Below are 22,174 nucleotides of genomic sequence, written 5' to 3'. Positions count from 1 at the left end.
TTATTATCAGCAGAATATACCTGAAGCACAAAGTGCAACAGCAGCTCTAAGAAATCTGTGCCTTAGAAACCTCTCTCTCTATACAATAACTGATTTAATAGCTGGCATAATTTTCACAAGCCAGTTTGCTGTTTCAGTCTCCAAGTGTTATAGCTGTTTGGATAACATAACATTAATGTCTATTTATGAAAGGAAGAATATAAAATCTCAAATAATACATAAAACACACTACTGCATCTAGATAATATGTATGTTGAGAGAACTAATGTGCTAGTTAGTGCTAGTGGTGGCAATGGTGATGAGGAGACGGTTGGACTAGATGATCTTGTAGGTCGTTTCCAACCTTGTGATTCTATGATTCTATGATTCTAACTCTGCTGATTGGTGACAAATTCAGCACACTGACTGACATATCTGAAGTAATATGAGTTACTATCTAATAAAAGAAGAGCTTTGCCCTGGCACTATAGTCATGCTCCCACTCAGATTCCCATCTAAAGCTCCAAAAACACCCTTTCTTCTTCATAACCTAATGTTTAAAAGAGGGACAAAATTTATCCCTGGTAGACAATCCGCTAATCTCTTAAAAGCTACGGAGAATGTTGTCTCTGAAGTTCTCTTATTTTTGCTAAATTTATGTAAAATAGGGCTTTGTTTTCCTTTTCTCAAATATTTGTATCCCATTATTTTAAAATAATCTGGTGTATTCTGTTTGGGTTTCTATTCTGTAATCTCCTGACTATTTTGAGCTAACATTTTCATTACCAAATAAGTAAAAAGTACATCATATTTATAGAACTGGTTTCTGAAAATACTTTCATTCCATGCTCATTTGTGAATCAACAGTATATTCAACATCTCTGAAAACGAGGTGGATTCTGATGTGTTTTACAAAGTCTATACCAAAGCAATTTTTTCAGAGTCACTCAATAAAGCAGTAGCATATTCACAGTTACTGTTATGCACATTTTGTTCCCTAAAATCTTCTGTGTATTATAGATTCAGATTCAGGTCTCTACTTGCAAAGATTTTCATTTAAGAAATCACGAGTCCTTATTTCCAGTTATCTAAATACATAAATGGGAAGTAATAATGAATGTCAAAAGGAACAGAGAAATCTCATGACAAAAAGTTGTACTCCAAATATTGTTAATATGATTTAAATAATATAATTAATTGAAAAATATAAACCATGGTTACTCACCTACGATGAGTAAGAAAACTACCACTGACGTGTCCTGAGCCATCACATCCTGGGGTTGGACATGACATTCCTTCCGTCTTCACTGACTTCCATGAGAACTGTGAGCCATTTAGGTACCCATCCTTTTGCCTTTTGGCAGCTAGAGGACATCCTGATGCACTGCGATGGGATGCATATTTTCCAGTTATATGACCCTGACCATCACAACCAGGAACTGGACATCTGGATAGCAGATAGATGAGATAAACTTTATTGTCTTGCCATCATATACCTGGTAGCCTCTACAACAAAGTCAAAATAAACCTGACATGAAAAGAACAATCATGCACTGTCGTCTTAAAAATAGTCAAGATACCCTCCAGTGAGTAAAATTACAAATTGAGCTTTGCTAATACACAAAAAAGTTCTTCTTACAAGTAAATAGCACACTGGAATTGGAATGGTGCCTATGGAGCTCCACTCAGTAGGGAAATTGTCCATAAAAAGTCTTAAAAAATTGTCATAAAAAGTGACCATAAAATCCTACTTAGTGTCTTCCTTGTTACGTTTTAAGTATGTGTATGGATTCTAAAGATCCCTTGTCCAAAGTCCTGGAAATGTTAGGTGTGAACAGAGTAAGTGATGCTTTTCTGCACTAAAGGGATGTTGTCAGATTAAAAATCATGAGTCAGATTAGGAGACATTATACAAAATCATAGTGCTAACTTCATCAGAAATGTGAAACAACCACTCTTTGAATTTGAGAGATTATAACGAACTTGTACTGCGTGCCTAAAGAGATCAGTGAAGACAGTTCCATATTAATCTGCTACTAGGGAATCCCCTTACATTTGCCCTATATACTTAAGGACAAGCAAACAAACAAACAAAAAACCAAACACTCAGGGTTAGAAGGAAGAAGATATCCTCAAAGGGAAATGTTTAAAGAAAATACTTCAGTTAGTATGCCACTACATAGCACAGGCCAAAACAAGGCTTGTTATTTCATTGACTGTCCTGTGCTAAAATATTGCTGCAACACTACATGGAGGAGCCAGTTCTGAATGTTTCAGAGTAGTCGCTAAAGTTGCCGGGTGCAGCAGTTGCTGAAATTAGAGCACTTTTCAAGAAAAAATCAAAGGCCTATAGGTAAGTATTTGTTCCTCTTCTCACAAACTGAATAAGCAGTCAGATTCTAAGTAGTACTTTCATGTAAGTATTTAATTCTCTATTCCTGTGACTATTTTGTTTAGCATGCATGTTTTGTCTACAGTACGTAAACTTTGTAGGGTTTTTTAGAAGATAAACATTTATGTAGCTTGTGAATTTCTTGTGAAAGACACAATTAGATTGCTTTAAATTAGAGAAGATCACATCCTTGGCAAGAATAAATCAGCATGGGTCCTTGATTTGCAGTCACTGAATTCAGATGGCCCAGTGCAGAATTCCTTGGGATTTAGAGAGCTATGTATTTCTTATTAAGCAAAACTATTTCACACTTAAGACACATATTCTTGGATAGCTAGAAACCAAAACATTTGTCTTAAAAGCTGAATATATATAGAATCTGTTACAGAACACGTGAAGGCCCTTTAACAACATTTGTTCTCACCTAATTGGCTCTTGGTCTTCTTTGTCTTCCTTGCTTTGTGCTATCCTGATCCCACTCTTCTTTGCTCGCGGACAGCCTGAAAGACTGAGTGAAAGGAGACATTTTAAACAACAATTTCTCACTCTATGTACAGGTAACAAGGGATATACTTTCTACAGCAAAAACTGGCAGAATGGGTAATCCTGTCCAGTTTCCAAAATTAATGCTCAGTACTTTGAATAGGGAGGATTGCAGCCTATAATCACAATGGGGAATCTGAGCAACTCAGTCTGTGATGGAAGGACAAGACCGTAAGCTCTGTGTAGACCACACACACAGGCAGTTCCTGAGAAGGCACAGAAAACGAACCTCCTAGCTCTCTGCCTAATAATCCCTGCAGCTGACTCAGCAGCAGCAGCTTTGAGAGGCATAGAAGTGTTTCAGTGCTCAGAGACATTACATCCTCCGTATGGCTGAGAACCAAGAAGGTCAGAACTCAGGAGCCTTTGGCTCTGTCAGTAGGACAAAAGATTTCTTTTGGGGACACTGTCAAAACTAAAATGCCATGTAAGAATCCTACAGATCTACTGCATAAAAATATAGCAGAGCTTAGAGCTGTGCAATGCCTTCTTTAGAAAGAATTTAAGTGCTCAGAACGCTAAGCCCAGACAAGTTATATGTTAGACTAAACTATGCTACTTCTAACTAAACACTGAGAATGCAGTTTTAACTACAAAAGATGGAAAAATATCAATCTATTCCAGGATGTACAAGTTCAACTTTCTCTTTGCATGTAAACAGTTACAGAAGCAGTTTAGTAGATTTGGCCACGAGTTTAAGAGATATTCAAAGATGGGCAGAATATTTTTTTAAGTAGCTGCTGTCTCTGTTGAGAACCCAACAAAAACCATGCTTTATGCTCTCCTTAAATGTTATTTCCATCTTAACATATGAACATATACAAAGAAATCCAATGGTAGGGCAACACCTTCAAATGTACTGAAATGAAAGACAAAGTTGTATTATAAAATTTGTCTCAGAGAAAGAAGTAAATAAAACAGAGTAGATTTTTGTTTCCAGCATGACATAAAGTATTTCAATGTTGTATGGTCCTGTAGGTCCTGTATACAAAAAGAAGAGATAGAAACAGTGGTAGCAAAAATTCGCAATATTTTGTATCATAGAATAGAATTCTGTGTTGGTTAATAAGAAATAAACCATAGGCAAAAAACAATCTATATACTGTAAAGTTGTAGATAATTCAATTAAATAAAAGGAGGAATGCTGACACAAGATACTGGCACAGAGCATGTTACCTAGCAACTTTTAGTGAGACGACATGACTACATTGATTTATATTGATAAACAGAAAAGACCTAGAACTATTGTTGTTACCCAAGACCAGCTAGTTCACATCCATATAACTCAACCCTCTTTCTCTGTAAAACACAACAGCCACACTCATATTGCTTAGGGAGAATGATCTGGACATGTGTGGAGCTCCAAATAATTTCTGAGAACTGCCTGTTAGACTTCCACTGGCCCAGGGCCAGCACCACGACAGGGCACACTATAACCATTTAACAGCATAGACAACTGCGTTGCCTATATCAAGAACCAACCTGTGTAGCCTGTGTTCTCATCCCATGCCATAATACAAACATAGTTGGTCATTTTCCTTTTTAAAGAAAGCAGCTGCTTTGTAGTAGCTTTTACAGCACCCACCAAAGTACCCTAGTTCCCTATGTACAAATCCCTTGCCACTGAAGAATAGTTTTTGTTGAAAATAATGTTGTCATAATCTGAAGAAGTCAAAGGCAGGAGCAAAGAAGCAAGAGGGGTTTAGAATAAGTGAAAACAAGGTATGGAGCAAGGATGCTGTTTGGAACAGGTTGTTTTACTGATTCACATTATGTAGACTGAAAAAAAACAAAGGCAAAAGGCTGGGAGTTACAGATATCCCCAGGTTAACTGCAAAATTAGTTTTACTCACTGTGTGAGAATTAGCAGTCTATTGCTTACGGCACATTAAATCAATTCATTTTTTCACCTATTTATTGGTGTTTTGGTGCATCATCTTTTTGCAATAGATCTTTCTATTTTGGCACTATGATTTATTAGGAAATTCTAAGACTTTTCATATCTTCTAAGCAGACATTTCCAACAGTCATCTTCCAGGGTTATGATTAATTCATTTTTCCTCTGATAGCAGATTCACCAAGAAAACATATGTCAAAGATGAGACTTCATTTTAATTTTTCATCCTGTGTTAACCAAAATGTATTATAAAGTAAACATATTACTTCATTTTGATTTCAGTTTAATTCCTCATCTATGAAGATAAAAGACAATTAGAGAATTCAAATGACTGTATATGCCAATACATCTTGCATACATCAAATGTCTGTGTGAAACTGCAGAAAGTTATGGCAGGGTTAAATCTGCCTTTATGTACATAATGCATGCAGCCATTTTAAATACAAATGATACCTGAACATCATGACAGCCATTTAGGAAATAAGTTTTTCAAGCAATTTCTGATAAAACTGAAAGAATTAAGTGCATAAAATACAAATAAAAATGTTGACTCAGATGCAAGCCAAGGTAAATGACGATTTTCAATGTGGGAAGCAGCTTAACTATGGATGTGCTGCAGAATCTTCCATACTCAATAGCTTGGGATTTAGGCCACTGGTTTCTTTCCCTTTTAAAAAGGGTGCCTTTTGCTGGCCTCACCGCCTCAGGGAATGGCCTTGACATATATAATGAATTGAACAGTGAGGGGCTGGCTCAGTGTAAATGCAGTAAGTCTCCTGAGGACACTGGCTATTTTAAGAAAAAAGATGTTCCTCTTTTCCTGGTCAATACTACCATGCAGAACTTTAAACTAGGGGATGGGGAAGGAGATGTACCACTGAGTGCAACAAAAGAGCCAAGAAACGCTGTCACCTCAGGATGCAGCAAAGGAAAACCTCAGATTTGTCCCAGAGGACTTTGGGAGGGCTTCTCCAAGAAGGTAACATGGCTGATAGACCAGCTGAAGTGCTTCTACACTAATGCACACAATAACGCAACAGCAGGAGGAGATGGAAGCCATGGTGCAATTAGAGAACTATACCTAACTGCTATACACAGAAACATGGTGGGAAAAATCGCACAATTGGAATATTACTAACAAGGGCTACAAGCATTTTACAAGAGACAAACAGCCATGATTAGGTTGAGAGCTTGTGGGTTAAAATTAGGGGCCAGATCAATAAAGGAAATCTGGTGGTTGGGGTCTACTACAGGCTGCCTGATCACAGAGAGCCTGTGGTGAGGCCTTCTTGCTTCAACTATGAGAAGCACTGCACTCACAGGTGCTTATTCTGATGGGGAATGTTGAGCACTCACATTTTTGTTGGGAAAGCAAAACAGCAGGCTGCAAACAATCTAGGAGACTCCTGGAGTCCATTAAGGATACCTGGTCCAGGCATTGGGCAGAGCATCTAGAGGTCAAGTGTTACTGGACCTGGTGCTTACTACTGCAGCGGAGATCATTAAAGAAGTTAAGAATGAAGACACTGTGGGCTTTAGTGGCCATGTCCTGGTTGGGTTCTTGATCCCAAAGAATACTAGCCTGGCAAAGAGCAGAGTCAGGACCCTGAACTTCAAGAGAGAGGATTACTGACTCTTTAAGGAATTATTGGATGAGATCCCCTGGGAAACTGTCCTTGGGGACACAGGAACAGAAGACAGCTGGCAACAATTTACGGATGCCTTTCTGAGAACAAAAGAGCTCTCCATCCGTCAACATAAGAAATCAAGCGGAGGAGGAATGAAACTAGCATGGTTGGATGAGGACCTGCAGGTAAAACTGAGGGATAAGAAGGAAATGCACAGGCAGGGGAAGCAGGGATGTGTGGCTTGGGAAGAACACAGAGATGCTGTCTGGACGTGCAGAGATAGAATCAGGAAAGACAAGGAGAAGATAGAACTGAACTTGGCAATGGATATGAAAAATAATAAGGGTTTCTTCGGATGCACTGGTCAGAAGACACAGATCAAGGAGAATGTATTTCTTCTGATAAATGAGAAGGGAGAAATGGCAACAATGGACAAAAAAAGGGCTGAGGTACTCAATGAAGTCTTCTACTACGGTCTTCACTGGCAGTAAGGCTTCCCACATCTCTCAAGTCTGAACATCTGTGTATAGGACAGAGGAGTTAAATCCATCCCAGCGTAAACAAAGAGCAATTTCAAGACCACCTGATGACATTGAATGTCTACAAGTCTATGCAACTTGACGACAAGCATCTCAGGATCCTGAAAGAACTGTCTGATGTAGTTGCCAAGCCAATCTCCATTATATTTAAAAGTCATGGCTGCTTACTGGAAAAAGGAAAAAAACCCTCCAATTTTTAAGAAAAGTAGAAGGGAAGATCTGGGAAACTACAGTCCAGTGAGCATAATATTTTTGCTTGGGAAGATCATGAAGCAGATCCTCCTGGAAGCTATGTTAAGGCACGCGCAAGACGAGATTATCTGAAACAGACAGCACAGCTTTACCAAGGGCATATTGTGCCTGACCAGTCTGCTGGCCTTACATGATGAAGTGACAGCACCAGTGGACAAAGGAAAAGCAAACAACATCATCTATTTGGACTTATGCAAGACTTTTTATATGATCCCACATCACATTCTTATCTCTAAATTGGAAATATCTGGATTTGAAGGGTAGACTATTCAGTAGATAAGGAATTGGTTGGATGGTTGTTGTCAATGTCTCCATGTCCAGATGGAGGCTGATGATGAGTAGTGCCCCCAGGTGCCAGTCTCAGGATCAGTGTTCTTCAATATCTTTATCAATGGCTTGACAAATAGTGAGATTGAATGCAACCTCAGCAAGGACACAAAGCTGAGTGAATCTGGAAAAGCTTGAAAAATAGGTCCATGTGAACCTGATGAGGTTCAACAAAGCCATGTACTGGGTACTGCAATTGAGTTGGGGCAATCTCAAATATGTGTACAGACTGGAACAAGAACTAATTGAGAGCAGCCCTACATAGAAAGATTTGGGAGTTCCAGTTGATGAAAAGATTGATGCAAGCCAACAGCATGTGCTTGCAGCCTGTAAGGCCAACTGTATCCTAGTCTGCATGAAAAGAGGGTTGGCCAGCAGTGAGAGGGAGGTGATTGTTCCCCTCTACTCTGCCCTTCTGAGGCCCCATGTGCTTCCTTTGGCCTTTGGTAAGGATCCCTTTTATAGTTTAGGCAGACAATGTAACAGCTTTTCCTCATAATTTTCTCTTTCCACTCTTCAGACTTCACATAATTATAAGCAATTAATCATGATTTAAAAACAAACCAAACTTTATTCTGAAGTATATTAACAAGACTGGTGCATAGCAGATGCAACAGGTACTTCGGTGATCAGGGACATGATTTAGTGGTGGGTTGTTAGAGTTAGGGTAGTATGGTTAGGTTGAGGCTGGACTTGATGATCTTGAAAGTCTTTTCCAACCTTAGCAATTCTGTGATTCTACGATTCAATGATTTAAGACTTCAGGTGGGAGAGGCAGTAAATAAGTTAGTTCAATTTCACATTTAAAGAAATACGGAGAGATTCTGAAGTGACTGACAAAAAACAATCGGGGGGAAAAAATGCAGGAACAGCGTTTTAGTCCAGAAATGGTTGAGAGTGCAGAAAACGGTTGTTATTCAGAATGTAAAGCAATATAAATTTATAAATATTTAATTACTTCTCTTGGCTAACAGAGAAGGGAGAAAAAATTGCATTATTTTTATACAAACATTCTGCTAGATACTAACAAAAATCTTCCTGCCTTTTTGGGTAGTGAGCCATGCTGAAATTGAGAAATGTTACTCATTCATGGTATGTAGAATGACTTAGACCAACATATGTTGACATAAAGCACTCAATACTACTTCAGAGCTGAAAGAGAGAAGAGAGGTCTGTTGAACTCTCACGTAGCCCTCTATTTGATTGATTTATAGAACAAACACTCCTCTTTACATACCTTCGATGTGAAGCATAATTTCCAGTAATATGTCCGGAACCATCACACCCAGGAGTTGGACACCTAGAATAATAATGTAAAAAGATACAGAGCAGAGTTACTGACAGGTAAAATATAGCTGTCCATTTTATATTAAATATATATTAACTGTCTCAACCACTGTTTCCACAGGTGCCAGCCTTGGGGACCTTCAGCCATTCCTAGACCTATGCTTAGTTCTACACCAGGGACAAACATACTATTTTCACTCATAAAATATTTCTATTAAATACGCATTGCCTGCCCAGTCAAACATTTTCTGGATACCTCTAGCACTGGCAGATTACTGGAGATTTCCAGGAGCAGCCTGACATTCTCTCACCATCAGGAATTAGTAGGGGTGACAGCAAATGCAACATCCCAACATGTATTCTTAGGTAATGGCTAAGATTACAAGTGAGCTGTTTCGTTTTCCGTCAAGGCTCTTGCTCTAATCCCATAACACAACGTCATGAGATGTTGGCACACCATGGAGATAACCCTCCACCACTCCAGGAAACAAAAGAAATGCCTAATGAAAAGGAAATGTGAAGACGTGTCTCTTGCATAGAAACAATAACTCACCTAGCATTCCCAAACTTCAAGCAACCAGATACACTCACCAGTGAAACTTATAATAATAGAATGACAGAAGAGCCATCAAAGAAAATGGGTGTTTCTACACTGTGAAGATTATTATGATCGCTAAGAATAAGCTAATTTACAATGTCAGTATAATTATTAACCGGTACTTGAATGGCTACACTGAATCAGAGAAAAGACAAAAGAAGACTTAATTTATACCCACAATTCATATATTATTTATACTCATTGACTTATACTCATTTGAACACTTAAATGCCACATGAATTCCAAAAATTCACTTTTCCTGAGCGTTAGTTTTGAATTTTAGAGGTGCTTTAAAGCTTCTTTCGAAGTCAGCACTCTAATTCAAAAAGCATGTGCACAATCTCAGATGTTGCATTCTGGAACATCATTTCCATAGCATTGAGTTCATCAATTATTTGAATCCAGAATTCATGCACATTTTGGCTTTCACCTTTTAGTGACATGCGTGCTTTCCTCAAAGTTTTTATGTACTGATAAACTGGTTTACCAAAGTTTTCTTCAGAGACTTGAAAGTTTCTTAATATCAGGACTTCAAGCAACCTGGAATTCAGGGCACTGGGGCTGTCATTGGGTTCCATTAATGGGTTCCATTAGGCTGATCTTTAGCTCTTTAACGCTAATAAGCATTACCTACTTCAGAGGAGCTCAGCAGGGCCAAACCTCAAACATGATTAATGCAGCTTGAAAGAGATAAATTAAACTGGAATTTGTTAAATGGAGTTCTCATATGGTCTTCTTCTGGACCAGTTCAGTTATTCTATAGAAAACATAAAAATACAGTAAGGCTTCCAGGATGTAAGCTAGTAAAACTTCTGGAATTCACTAGGTCACTGAAGTTTCTCTTCTACATAACAGAGTGCCTGTGTGCACTGGACAAAAATTCTAAACAGAATCCTAAGGGATAATTCTCTTTTTCTCTTGATTTACTGGTTTACTTCACTTGTATATTCAGGTTTTGCCACAATGACTCCCTATTACAATGCCTTTGCATAGGACCAAGTATGATAAGACCATGACCCTGATTAGAAAGTGTAAGTACTGCTGTGAGTTTTAATATCTCAAGACCCACGCCCATGCTGACATCAAAAATTAATCTTTCTGCTTGTAGAAAGATTAAAAAAAAAAGTTTGTGCAGTTCCTTCTCACATACCTACATAAGAATACACTGAACAAATCATAGCTCTTTCCTCCATAGCCCTTACCACTCATTCTTTACTGTGGCTGCACATCATTAGCACGAATCTTGGATTCTAGGTTGGCTAGCGCTTTAAGTTAAAAAATAAATAGGAAGGGTCTTATTTTTAGTTTCTTATATTTCAAATATAGGTATTTAGATATTTTTGTATGTTTTCAGATAAACTGCTTTTTAATAATTATTTTTAATTATTATTTTAATATCTATCAGGATTAAATATTAAATATTTATTCAATCTCAATATGAGGTTTAACAAGAGCAAGTGTAGAGTTTTGTACCTCTGGAGGAATAACTGCATGCATCAGCACAGGTTAGGGCATGACCTGCTGAAGAGGAGCTCTGCAGAGAGGGACCTGGGGGTTCTCGTGGACAACAGGTTGGCCATGAGCCAGGAGTGTGCCCCTGTGGCCAAGAAGGCCAATGGGATCCTGGGGTGCTCTAAAACGAGCATGGCCAGCAGGTGGAAGAAGGTGGAAGAAGGGGAGATCCTCCCCATCTTATCTGCCCTGGTGAGACCACATTTAGAATATGCTGTGCAATTCTGAGCTCCCTCATTCAAAAAAGATAGGGATCTCCTAGAAGGAGTCCAGTGAAGGGTCACAAAGATGATAAAGGGCCTGGAGCATTTCCCTTATGAAGAAAGGCTGAGTAATCTGGGTCTGTTCAGGCTTGTGGAAAAGAAGACTGAGAGGGGACCTGATTAATGCTTATAAATATCTAAAGGGAAATGAGAGGTAAATGGATGAGGCCAGGCTCTTCTTGCTGGTGTGTAGTGATAGGACAAATAGCAATGATCTAAAACTTGAACACAGGAAGTTCCATATGAACATGTGGAAAAACTTCTTTACAGTAAGAGTGATGGACCACTGGAATGGGTTGCCCAGAGAGATTGTAAAGTCTTCTTCTTTGGAGATATATAAAGTCCATGTGGATGCCCACCTGTGTGACCTATTGTAGGGAACCTGTTTTAGTAGGGGGTTGGACTTAATGATCTCTAGAGGTCCCTTTCAACCCCTGCAATTCTGTGATTCTGAGATCTCTCTTAATGCAGAAAACTTATTTCCTACTTCTGTCAAGCCTCACTGAAACCTCTAACTCTGTCGTACCAAAATATATTGGAATAAGATTTAATTAGACGAATTGAGTACACTTTGAATGTAAACATCCACTGCATGTAAATGAACAAAGCAGTTAATGGAGCCATCAGACTGTTCTTCTGTAGTCTCTTGGAGGTACACAAAGATTCCTTTTTTATGAATATGTACTATTTGAAGCTTCAAATTTGCATCCACAGAGAAATTCTTCTATTGAGAATAAACTATTATCAAAACAGAAGAATGTTTTTTTCTCATCTATTCCAATACTTTTGCTACAGGCAGGCATGATTAATAGTGTCTTAACAAAAAGGGTTTGTAAGAGGCAGCAATATAACTGGTCAGTCAGTTTTAAAATTAGACAATTACACTTACCATTTGGACACTTAAGTAATTTGAAAACTAGCCTATTTTTTGTGTCATTTGGAAAAAAAAAAATGTCTTAAGCAATTGATATTAAAGAATAAATCATCCTGCTGTAGATTGAACTGAGAATCTTCACACAGGGCTCCGTACTGTTCACATCAGTTTTTTTTTTTTATATTATCATCATAGTTTTGATTAAACCAGAAGGAGTTTTTCATGTAGGCAAGAATCTTATCAGAAAGACTTTTCTGATTTTAGCACTATAAAATTTGTTTCAAGTCTCACAAGCTGATACTGACTTAACTGTACAAGATGAAATGAGCATTTAGTGCAGTTGATAAGAGTATTCTAAAATCCTAGCACATTTCTATTTACTCCTGTTTCCATTCTATGAGAAGTGCTTATAGCCACTATGAAAGATGCTGATATGCAACATTCTGTTTCAACTATGATGCAACTACATTATTTATTTGCTGTTCTAAATAAATTAGATAAGGAGACAACCTCAAGTCTCTGTACCATTAAAACTGTGGGACTGGATTTTCAGAATGTATTACCATACATAGGACTTGTATATACTTGATGTTTGCTGTAAACTCCTAAGTAACTATAGATATCTGACTTAAGTGGTCTCACATGCAGACTGGAATGCCCGGAAGATGAATGCATAGGTGCTTAGAAGAACCTTACATCTATTGTAATGGAATGCTACAGTTAAGTGGAGAAAAGAGATACACAGTTTCCTCAATGACTTGAAGTGAATGTAATTTGACAGAATCAGAAACTTATTTCTAGACTCTACCTAACAGCTCACTGTACCAAAAGAATACTTTAGTACTGTAAAGACTGAGTAAGTAATACTGCAGTACTGTAAAGACAAAAGGACTTCTCTTTGCAAAGAATAAAGTTCAGACCATGTAACACTAACATTTTACACAGAATCAGAGCATCCAGTAGAAGACCTTGTCAGTGATGAGGAATGCAGTCAGCACTGCCTTCATGTCCCCTCCATTTCACAGAACATCCCAAAGAAGATCTTGTGGGAACATAAATGTAAACAGAAAGGAAGAAACGCAACAGAACAGCAACAGCCAAGGAAGCTGGAATCAGTATCAGCTTAGACTCAATAGCAGGAATGAAGCAAAGGAGAAAGCCAAACTAAGATAGACGACACATAATGCCTAACACCCATTCTGCAAAGTGTGCAGCAATTAAAAAACGCTTCTAGGAACTTGAAGGAATGTAACGAGATTCACGGGACTGGCAAGGAAATGGATGTTCAAATGGGCTCTGGAAAGGTTTTTCTAGATGCCAACAGTTTAAAGTCTTAAAGTCTTCTGAGCTCAGCTCAGAAGAAAAAACATCAGCACAGTGGACTACAAATAAGATATATATTTAAACCTATACTCACAGGTTTTCCTTTAGATCTACAGGAGCAATTTGGATCAGGTAATGTGACATTAAACAGGTTGTTAGACAAAGGTGCAAATATAGTAGTTTTGTCCTCATTACTGTGTATAGCTTTGGTTGAATTTTATGACATGAATTATCTCTAAAATATACCAATAAAACAAAGATATAGTAATCTGCAATATAATGAATAAGTTTTTTTTCCCTGTATTTACCATGAAGTGACAGTGGCTCTTTGGAATAAGAAGAATTCTATTTCCCTTGTTACGAGGCAGGGTTCATGGAAATTTTTTCAGTGCACAGTCTGAGCATAACCCAGGGCATAGGCTTATGCTCAGGCTCAAGCTTAGGCTTCTTCTCTCTAAGAAACCCCCAGCTGAGATTTAGCAATACAATGAATTCTGTTTCCATCTCAGTCAAACCTTGTGTTCAGGGTTTGACAAGTTTATATAAATCCAAATGGAAACGTTGGATATAGGATTGTGCAAGCTCAAATTCAGCACAACACCCAGACAGAAGCCAGGTTATTCTAACATGATCACATTCTTTGCTAGTAGGGTTCAGTATAATCATGAGAGACAGTTTTAGAAACTGCTATCAATGTAACTTCTTGTCCCCATGCTGCCCTTCCCTATGTCTCTTTCCCTTTCAACCACCCTTGGTCTCTTCTACGTTGTGTGCCAAGTATGCCTTCTTGGCTCACTGGGAGCTCATTTCAGCCTCACTGTCCTTATCATTCAGTCCGAGTTGCCCAGTTTTCAACATGAAAAGGTCATGTTATTGAGTTATGCTGCAGTTTTCACATGAATTGGGAGGTTTGTATGTTATCTGTGTACTTGCCTCTTACCTATAGCTTTCTGGCACTCAGTGGACATTCTACAGATACTCCACAAATAAAGAAGTAATAAGTCACTAATAAGAATGGAATGCCAATTCTGGCTATGGCAAATTCTTTCTACACTGTTTTTGTACTCAGGACACTTGCTCCCACAGAACTGAAATTAATTTTTCTCATGGTACCCACACCAGAAGCCATCAGATAATTATCCTTTCCAGAACTTACCAAACTATTCTAGGTTTCAATTATAATGGGTAGATAAAAAATATCTTTTATAATCTGTTATTAGCAAGCTAGTTTATCCACTCTGAAGACTCATGCTATCTTTATTGTAACTTTAAACCACTTTGCACCCACTACACTGTGGATCCAATCTTCCCTAGAGCATTAACTTACTACTATAACTAAAAGAATAAATAGTATATTTATCCAATCAATTAGTTATTAAATATTTAAAGCAGATGTAGCTAGCCATCCAAAAGAGAAATCATATTGAGTTAAGGAATTAACCAACAAAATATACAAAAATTCAGATTGGTCCCTTTGACTGTTGCACATTGCAAAGGAATTGGAATTTAAAATAAAATTATATCTATCTTCTCTGTAGTTTTATTTTAACCATGTTATCAATCTCTACACTACAGATGTGATTTTCTGTTGGAGGTTCAAAAAGCCTAGAGAAATATAATTGTTTCCAGTGGGATTTTTTCATAGCAGAACATAGAATATTTTTATTGTCTGGTGGTTTTTAGGTATTTGGGATTCTGTTTTATTTGACTGCATCACTAGAAATTCAATTCATAGGTTGGGAGGTTGGAAAATAGACACAATATTACTTTGCATTCCCATCTTTTATCTGAAGATCTGAAGGTACTTCACAGACATTAATGGAAAAAATCTCACAATACAGCTTTGAAGAAGGGAAGGATTTAGCAGATGAAAACTGGAGCATACAGAGGCTAAATGACTTAACACACAAGAGGAAAATAGGCCAGAAGGAGATGCTTATTCACTGTTCTGTTTGCATTTTTAAAGCTTTATCTCTTCTGAAACTATATATAGATTCATAGACAAAATACTATTTTTTTCTAGTCAGGTAGTGGAGAAACCAAAGGTTACAAAAGTAAAAACTGTAAAAATGCTGTGTTTGCAGTTGCCTGAACTGAGTGTGTGAAGAAAGAGGAAAACAGGAGCAGACAAGAAAGGGGAGGGATAAGAAGCCTTGTCAAATTAAAAAAATAGAATTTTGTGTAAGGTATGATGATTTTATTTTATGTCCATGTTTCTATGAACTTGAGCTCTTGTAAAAAAAAAAAAAAAAGAAGTATGTTTACAACACTTGACAAACAAGCACCCAGTTTATCTCAAAGAGGAGAGAGAAAAGAAGCTTTTCTCCGTTTTCTTCCTAGACCACTCACCGCTGATTTGCATGGAGCACTGCAGAGTGAGAAGGGAGTTGAGAAACAGCTGTGTGGTCCTCAGCAGAGACTTCTAGGCCACAGGTGTGTCAGTATCAGTCAGACTTCTAGTTAGCGTTATGAAAATACCTACTTAGCAGGAACTGGACTCTGGTTTTAACTGTACCTTGCTTTTACTTTCCTAAGCACTCAGACATTGAAAGCAATCTCTGTAAATCTCTGAATCCTATTTTCTGTCTCAGGCATTGCAGGCATTGCAGTCAAGCTCCAATTAAGTGTGCAAAATAAGAATTCTGACGATCCCCTTTTTAATGAAGTCACAGAAAATAGCATCTGTTTTAACTGCAGTAGAAGCATGAATGCCTTCCCGTTATTACTCTGTTGTTCCTACTCAGTTTTCTTACCACAGCATTTGTTTCCTGAATTCCTAAAGTGTTACTATTTCCATTCACTGCCTAGACAGAAACTCTCAACCTACACAACCTACCTGAATTTGCAATGAAAACCTGTAAAACTGTTTAGCTAGGATGGATTTATTTTCCTGTAGCTTCAATGAAGCTGCACGTCTACATACCTTTTTCACTTCTTCACTTCTTTTCACTTTCTCACATTTTATTCTTTCCATTTTCCTTTTTAGTGCCTCTTTCTATTTTCAACCTGTTGTCCTTTTCCTTCAGTGGAGTAGGGACTTCATTTGCTTTTGTCCACAGTTAGATTTCCATCTACATTCCTCCCCAGTGTATCTCTTCCACCTTTTACTTCTGCCTTTTCCATATCCTTTCACAAAATCACAGAATCACACTAGGATGAGGTTGGTAGTGACTTTTGGAACCATTTGGTCCACTCCTTGTTGAAGCAGGGACATCCAGGGAAATGTACCTAGGTCCACATCCAGGCAGCTTTTGGAGATGTCCAAAAAGGAGACTCCCCAATCTCTGGACAACCTGTGACAATGCTCTGTCACCTGAACAGCACAGAAGTGCTGTCTGATGGACAGAGAGAACCTCTTATGCTCCAGTTTCTCCTCATTGCTTCTGCACCTGGCACTGTGAACTGCTGAAAAGAGCTTGGCTCCAACTTCCTTGTACCCTCCATTTTCCTGTCTCATTATCATTATCAATATATCCAATTTTCTCTCTGTCTCTTTAACATCTTTTTTTCCTCTCCTTTCTCTGATATCTCCACTTTCTATTCCTCCCTCATCCTTTCTTCATTTCTTGATCTCTGATAACCTTGATATTCACAGTTCTTTCTTCCCTCCTTCTCTTAGTTGTTTCTTTCCATTACTTCTTTTTTTATCATCATTCTTGTCTTTCTGATATTTTCTTCCAGCTGAATTTTTTTTTCCCTAGTTTTCACTGCTTCTGGCCCTATCCAATATCTGAAAGGACTGCAAATACTTTGTGTCAAGGGAGAAAACACTTGTGAAACCTTAGCACAGAATTTGCCAAGAAACAGTGAGTCATTTTCAGAATTGCACAATTGTAGAACGGCTGTGGGTAGGACTGCCATCCACCAGATCAAGCTGTCCAGGGCCCCATCTAGCTTGGCTTTGAATGCCTCCAGACATGGGGCATCCACAACCAGTCTGGGTAAACTGCTGCAGTGTCTCATCAGCTTCTGAGTATAGAATTTTTCCTAACATCTTAAATTTTAAAGGCAATCCTCCTTGCCATATTACTAGTAGACTGTGTAAAAAGTTGTTTCCCCTCATATTTATAAGCTCTCTTTAAGTACTGGAAGGCTGCAATGATGTCTTCCCAGAGCATTCTCTTCTCCATGCCAAATAAGTACAACTTCCTTGACCTTTCTTCATAGGAGAGGTGCTTCAGCCTTTGGATCATCTTTGTGGTCCTCCTCTGGATCCTCTCCAACAGCTCTACATCCTTCTTTTGCTGAGAGCCCCAGGTTTGGATACAGTACTTCAGATGGGTGCCACCACAGGAGAGGGGGATGACCACCTCCCTCTCCCCACTGGCCATCCTTCATGCAGCCCAGGATAAAGCTGGCTTCCAGGTTGCAAGCGCACTGCAAGCACATACTGTTGACTCACAAGGTTTTCCAATTTCCAACTGGAATTCCCGAGTCCTTCTCCACAGAGCTGCTGTAAAGAAGTTCTTCTCCCAGTCTTTAAACATATCTGCGATTGCCCTGACCCAATCTTACATTCTTCTCTTTTCTGCACCTTACACTCTTCTGTTCTTTATCATTTGGCTTCAAAAGGTGTAAAATCATGCTAGCACTAGGAGCTCCTGACAGCTATTTGTAGTTTGTCTGAAGCTCATTTGGAGCATTTCAAGAGGTGACAAGAACTCTAGGGGAAAAGTATGAAAATCTTAGTGGATCTTGAATCTATGGCCTCATATTCCAGGCAAAACCTGTGACTTGCTCCTCACAAATATATCTTTGAAAGGAAGTGAAGCTACATGCTTAAAAATATGAAAGTTTCACAAAGGTGCACTGTAAGCCGAAAATAAAAAATGAGCTAAATTTAGATTCATATTTTAATTAGTTTCCTGTATTCAGCTTAACAAGAAGGTATACTTAATCCCACATATTTTTCTTTAGCAAAAGTGCCAAATATTACTTTTTCGTATGGAAAATATTGCTAATATTTTTTATAAAGCAGAATACTGACAAGAAAGGCCTTGTTGCCGGTTGCGGGAAAATAAAAATAAAAAAATAAAAAACAAAATTCTCAAATGGAAGAAATGTAGATATAAAAAAAAAAAAGTCTAGATATAAAGGAAAATGAATTGAGGAAAAACAATGGAGTCAACTCTCTCCTCCTCCAGTTGCGTTAGAATGGCAAATGAGTGAATTGAGGAAAATTCATCTTCTCAGCTGTTCACTGATACTGGATTCAATGAAGTTCCAGTATGAATGGGCAGGAGATCAGAAGATCCGGTCAGGGATCACTCCTGGTGTGAGAACTCATTCCTGAGTTCTCTTAGAAGACAACAGGAGAAATGTAAGTTGGAAATTGGAAAGAAATGTGGAATGGAATGATTTGTTGTTACCATATTCGCTATGTGGTCTTTCTATACATAAAGAATGATGCCTATGGAGCTAGTCCAGGCATGAGATAAAATAATTTTGGCTCAGAGGATTCATGAAGTAACTTCAGTCTCCCATCTCTGCTAGGAGATTGCTCTGTCTCTCTCCTTACCTCTAGAAATCCCCAGCAATTGAATGGTTCTGAGCTGGGGGTGGCTGACTGCATACTCTTTAGGTAAAATTTAATAACACCCTAACTTCTTTTTTTATTATTTGTATAATTTTTGTGTCCTTAACTCCTGGTGCTTTGCATTTCATTTTTTTTTTAACTGTGTGTGACAAAGAACATGATTTGCTTTTTAATTAAATAGAAATCCATTTTCCTATAAGTAGACTAAAATGCATCATGCTGGCATTTAAAATATTGTTGTGCAGTCACGTGCACAGACACACATGACACTTTAAAATTAATTACACTGCTTTAGAAAAAAAAAAATCCTGTACCTTCAGTTACCACCTCTGCATGCTGCTTGTTCTGACAGCCATCAGGACTTCCCAGCTTCCCCACAGCAAATGTCACAGCGTGCTGCCCACTGTTCTCACATCTAGCATCAGCATATAGACCCTAACATGCCAGTTGCCAAAGGCATGCTAAGTGCCTAATGTGAAATCACTTCTGTGTGCTACCAAGGGGGTGCTCCTTTCACAGAAGTTGCCGGAGGGAAGCTGTGAATCAGCTCTCTCCCTGGGCACCTTGCCCACACTTTCTCTCTTGCCAGCACAGCCTGCCTTGGAGGCAGCACTGGCCAGCTGCACATCCCCTCCTCGCAACAGAGAGCACTTCCTGGCACCAAGAATGAACCAATTCCAACATACGCGAATTCAAATGTTCATTTCCAAACACATCATTCTTTGAAAAAAGCTTAGTTTTTATAGTGAAAAAATAATATAAAATTATAGCATCAGGGAGAAAAACACAGCAGGAGACAGCCCGAAGACAACATACTCTGCAGCTAGGAACAAAGCCATTCAAGTTCTTTGTATCATAGTAGATTTCTTCAAGCCTTTGTTCAAAAGTTCATTCAAAATAAAGGTATTTTTTTAAAATAGGCTTTTCTTCAGTAATTTGGTGTGGACACATTTGCTTCTGAAGAGGAGCATCTTATTCCTGATTGATCTTTTAAAATGGGTAGCCCCTCAGGAGTATCTACCACTTAGCCAAGGCACAGCAACATTTCCAATCAGGGCCTGCAGACAACCAATAGACACTTGATTTCACTCACTTCCTATATGTGAAAATTGGTCAGGTCACTTGAAGACAGTAGACAGGTATTTTACTATTCTGGCATTCTTCACCTTACGAGCTGTCTTCAAAAAATCTTACAGCTGGCCAAGTATTTCTATTTATGAAGTAAATGAAATTTTAGTACAAAATTAAATTAAAATATGCCAGATGTTGAATACTCGAAAAATAAATGATCTGAAGTAGGGATTTCTTCTCTGACAAAAGATTTACATTACAGTTGGGTCAGTAGCCTGCTGGATGCTTTGAACACCATAAAATTATCAGCATCATAATTCTAGATCTGCTGTCTCTGTGTTGCTGTGTACTCTTCCATACTTTGTGTATCTTCTCCCTGGTGACACTAATACCAAAGATAACAGCAGTGTGACCTTGAACCTGCAGATTCTTCAGTTTCCTAGAGGCTTTGAATGCCTTCAAAATTCGTATATCTAGAACACTCAAAAAGTTCAGAAACTCCACAAGAAACACTTAGAAAAGCTATCAGATTAGACTCCTGGAAGCAAAGGAAGTACACTAACAACTTTCAATAGACTGTGCCTTAACAAACCACTGATGTTTGGAAATGAATGGGTAGAACCCAGCCTTCGCCTTTCTCTAGTTACTCTGTTTATCTGTTTTTCATTTGAATATAACCATTCAACTTGTACGCTCTCACATAATTCGTCAAGAGAAAGGCAGAGCAATAGAGACAGCTAGATCTAAAGTAAAGGAGAAAGGAAAAGCTGAGTGGAAAGGATGGAAAGAATAATAGCATGAAGAGATTCAATCTATTTATTCTCTTCCAAATTAGTTCATTAATACTGGTATGAAAGACAGCCTAAAAAAGCAGTTAGTTGTGTATTTCTGCCTGTGCAATACAGAAAGAAACAGAAGTACCATCTCTAAATATTTCTCTCAGCCTAGCATTATGGCAAAACTGTAAATGAATAGTACTGTAAACACTTTTGAGTTATATAAAATATGTAACAAGCAGAATGAGGGCCCAGAAGTTTTGAAAGAAGAAAAACCATCTAAATGACAGCAAATGTAATGGGTTGGAATCTTCTTCACACCATTAACAGCTTCTGCTTCAAAAGAGCAACTAAGATGTTTTTCAGTGCATATTCAGTAAGGTAACATAAGGTAAGCACAGTAATTTAGCGTAAAATGTGTTTATGAGACTAACTATGTATTTAAGGCTAAGATTTAGCATTTGTTCCATACACAGCCAGTATGCTATACCTGTTATCAACATGAAGAAGAACATTTTTACCATAAAGTTCCTATATTGGATGGACTTCTAAATCTCACATGAATGTATGGTTTCTATCTGAAAACATGTACGATCCAGTAACAAGGACACATTAACATTTGAAAAAGGGAACTAACTCTTGAGGGTTTCATTTCCCCAGACAGCTGAAGCAGAGGTACTACTTTCTGTTTTGGGGGCGAAGAGTCATCAGCAAAAGAGTGAAATCCTTCAGCTTTCATTCTATGAAAGTAAACAGGTTTTTCCCTTTAGGCCTACAAACATTTGCCAGAAGCCCAAGTGAGGAAATGTGAAAATACCATGTGAATTATATCAGACTGTGAGAGGCAGTCTGGTCTAGTGAGAAGGCTAATGAACAGTATAGCTAAGGGAAATCTAGTTCACTGATTTACTGTTGTGAACTTACATTCATTTTTGAGCAGCTTCTCAGGCATGCTGTAAGTTTTGGTGGGACAGGCTCAAATTCTACTTACGCTGACTTTGAAGCATAACCTCACCTTTTGCCTGAGCCCTAAATTACCTAAGCCCTACAACGTTAAGCAAGGTTTACTGGTACGCTGAAAGGAAAACTCTTAGTGCAAGCCCAGACAAGAACCTGTATCTGCAAGGGGATCAGATTGGGCATGGGTAAGCCCATCCCTATTGAGTACGCCATCCTACTGCTTTGAGGTAGTCTCAGAAGACTGACAGTGGACAGAAAAATCAGCCCTAATGAACTAATACTTAAGAGGGTACAATATCCTGTACTCTTCCCAGCACTTTCAGGTCTATGAACACTGAGCTGCAAGTCTGTTGCAAATTACTGAGCAATACAGCAGGATGGTTAGGGTCTTGGAGAACTTCATAGAAGAGGCTGCAA

The 22,174-nt window shown here is 38.3% G+C and overlaps 1 protein-coding gene across 1 annotated transcript in view; it reads right to left on the bottom strand.

Annotated features, from left to right (window-relative positions):
• The window catches only part of MYT1L (myelin transcription factor 1 like), a 130,468-nt gene that overhangs the window by 16,130 nt on the left and 92,164 nt on the right, over nucleotides 1-22,174 (bottom strand). The window contains exons 15-17 of the mRNA XM_042885470.1: nucleotides 8,795-8,857; nucleotides 2,796-2,879; nucleotides 1,205-1,426 (exon numbers count right to left, since the gene is read on the bottom strand). Of these exons, the coding sequence (XP_042741404.1) occupies nucleotides 1,205-1,426; nucleotides 2,796-2,879; nucleotides 8,795-8,857 (369 nt within the window). The remainder of the gene's footprint in view (nucleotides 1-1,204; nucleotides 1,427-2,795; nucleotides 2,880-8,794; nucleotides 8,858-22,174) is intronic.

This window comes from Lagopus leucura, unplaced genomic scaffold, assembly GCF_019238085.1.
Source record: "Lagopus leucura isolate 7727_CA_CO unplaced genomic scaffold, USGS_WTPT01 Super-Scaffold_73, whole genome shotgun sequence".
NCBI classification, from domain to species: Eukaryota; Metazoa; Chordata; class Aves; order Galliformes; family Phasianidae; genus Lagopus; species Lagopus leucura.
Note: the sequence above shows the minus strand (reverse complement) of the source record. Positions and strands in the feature narration are given on the sequence as shown.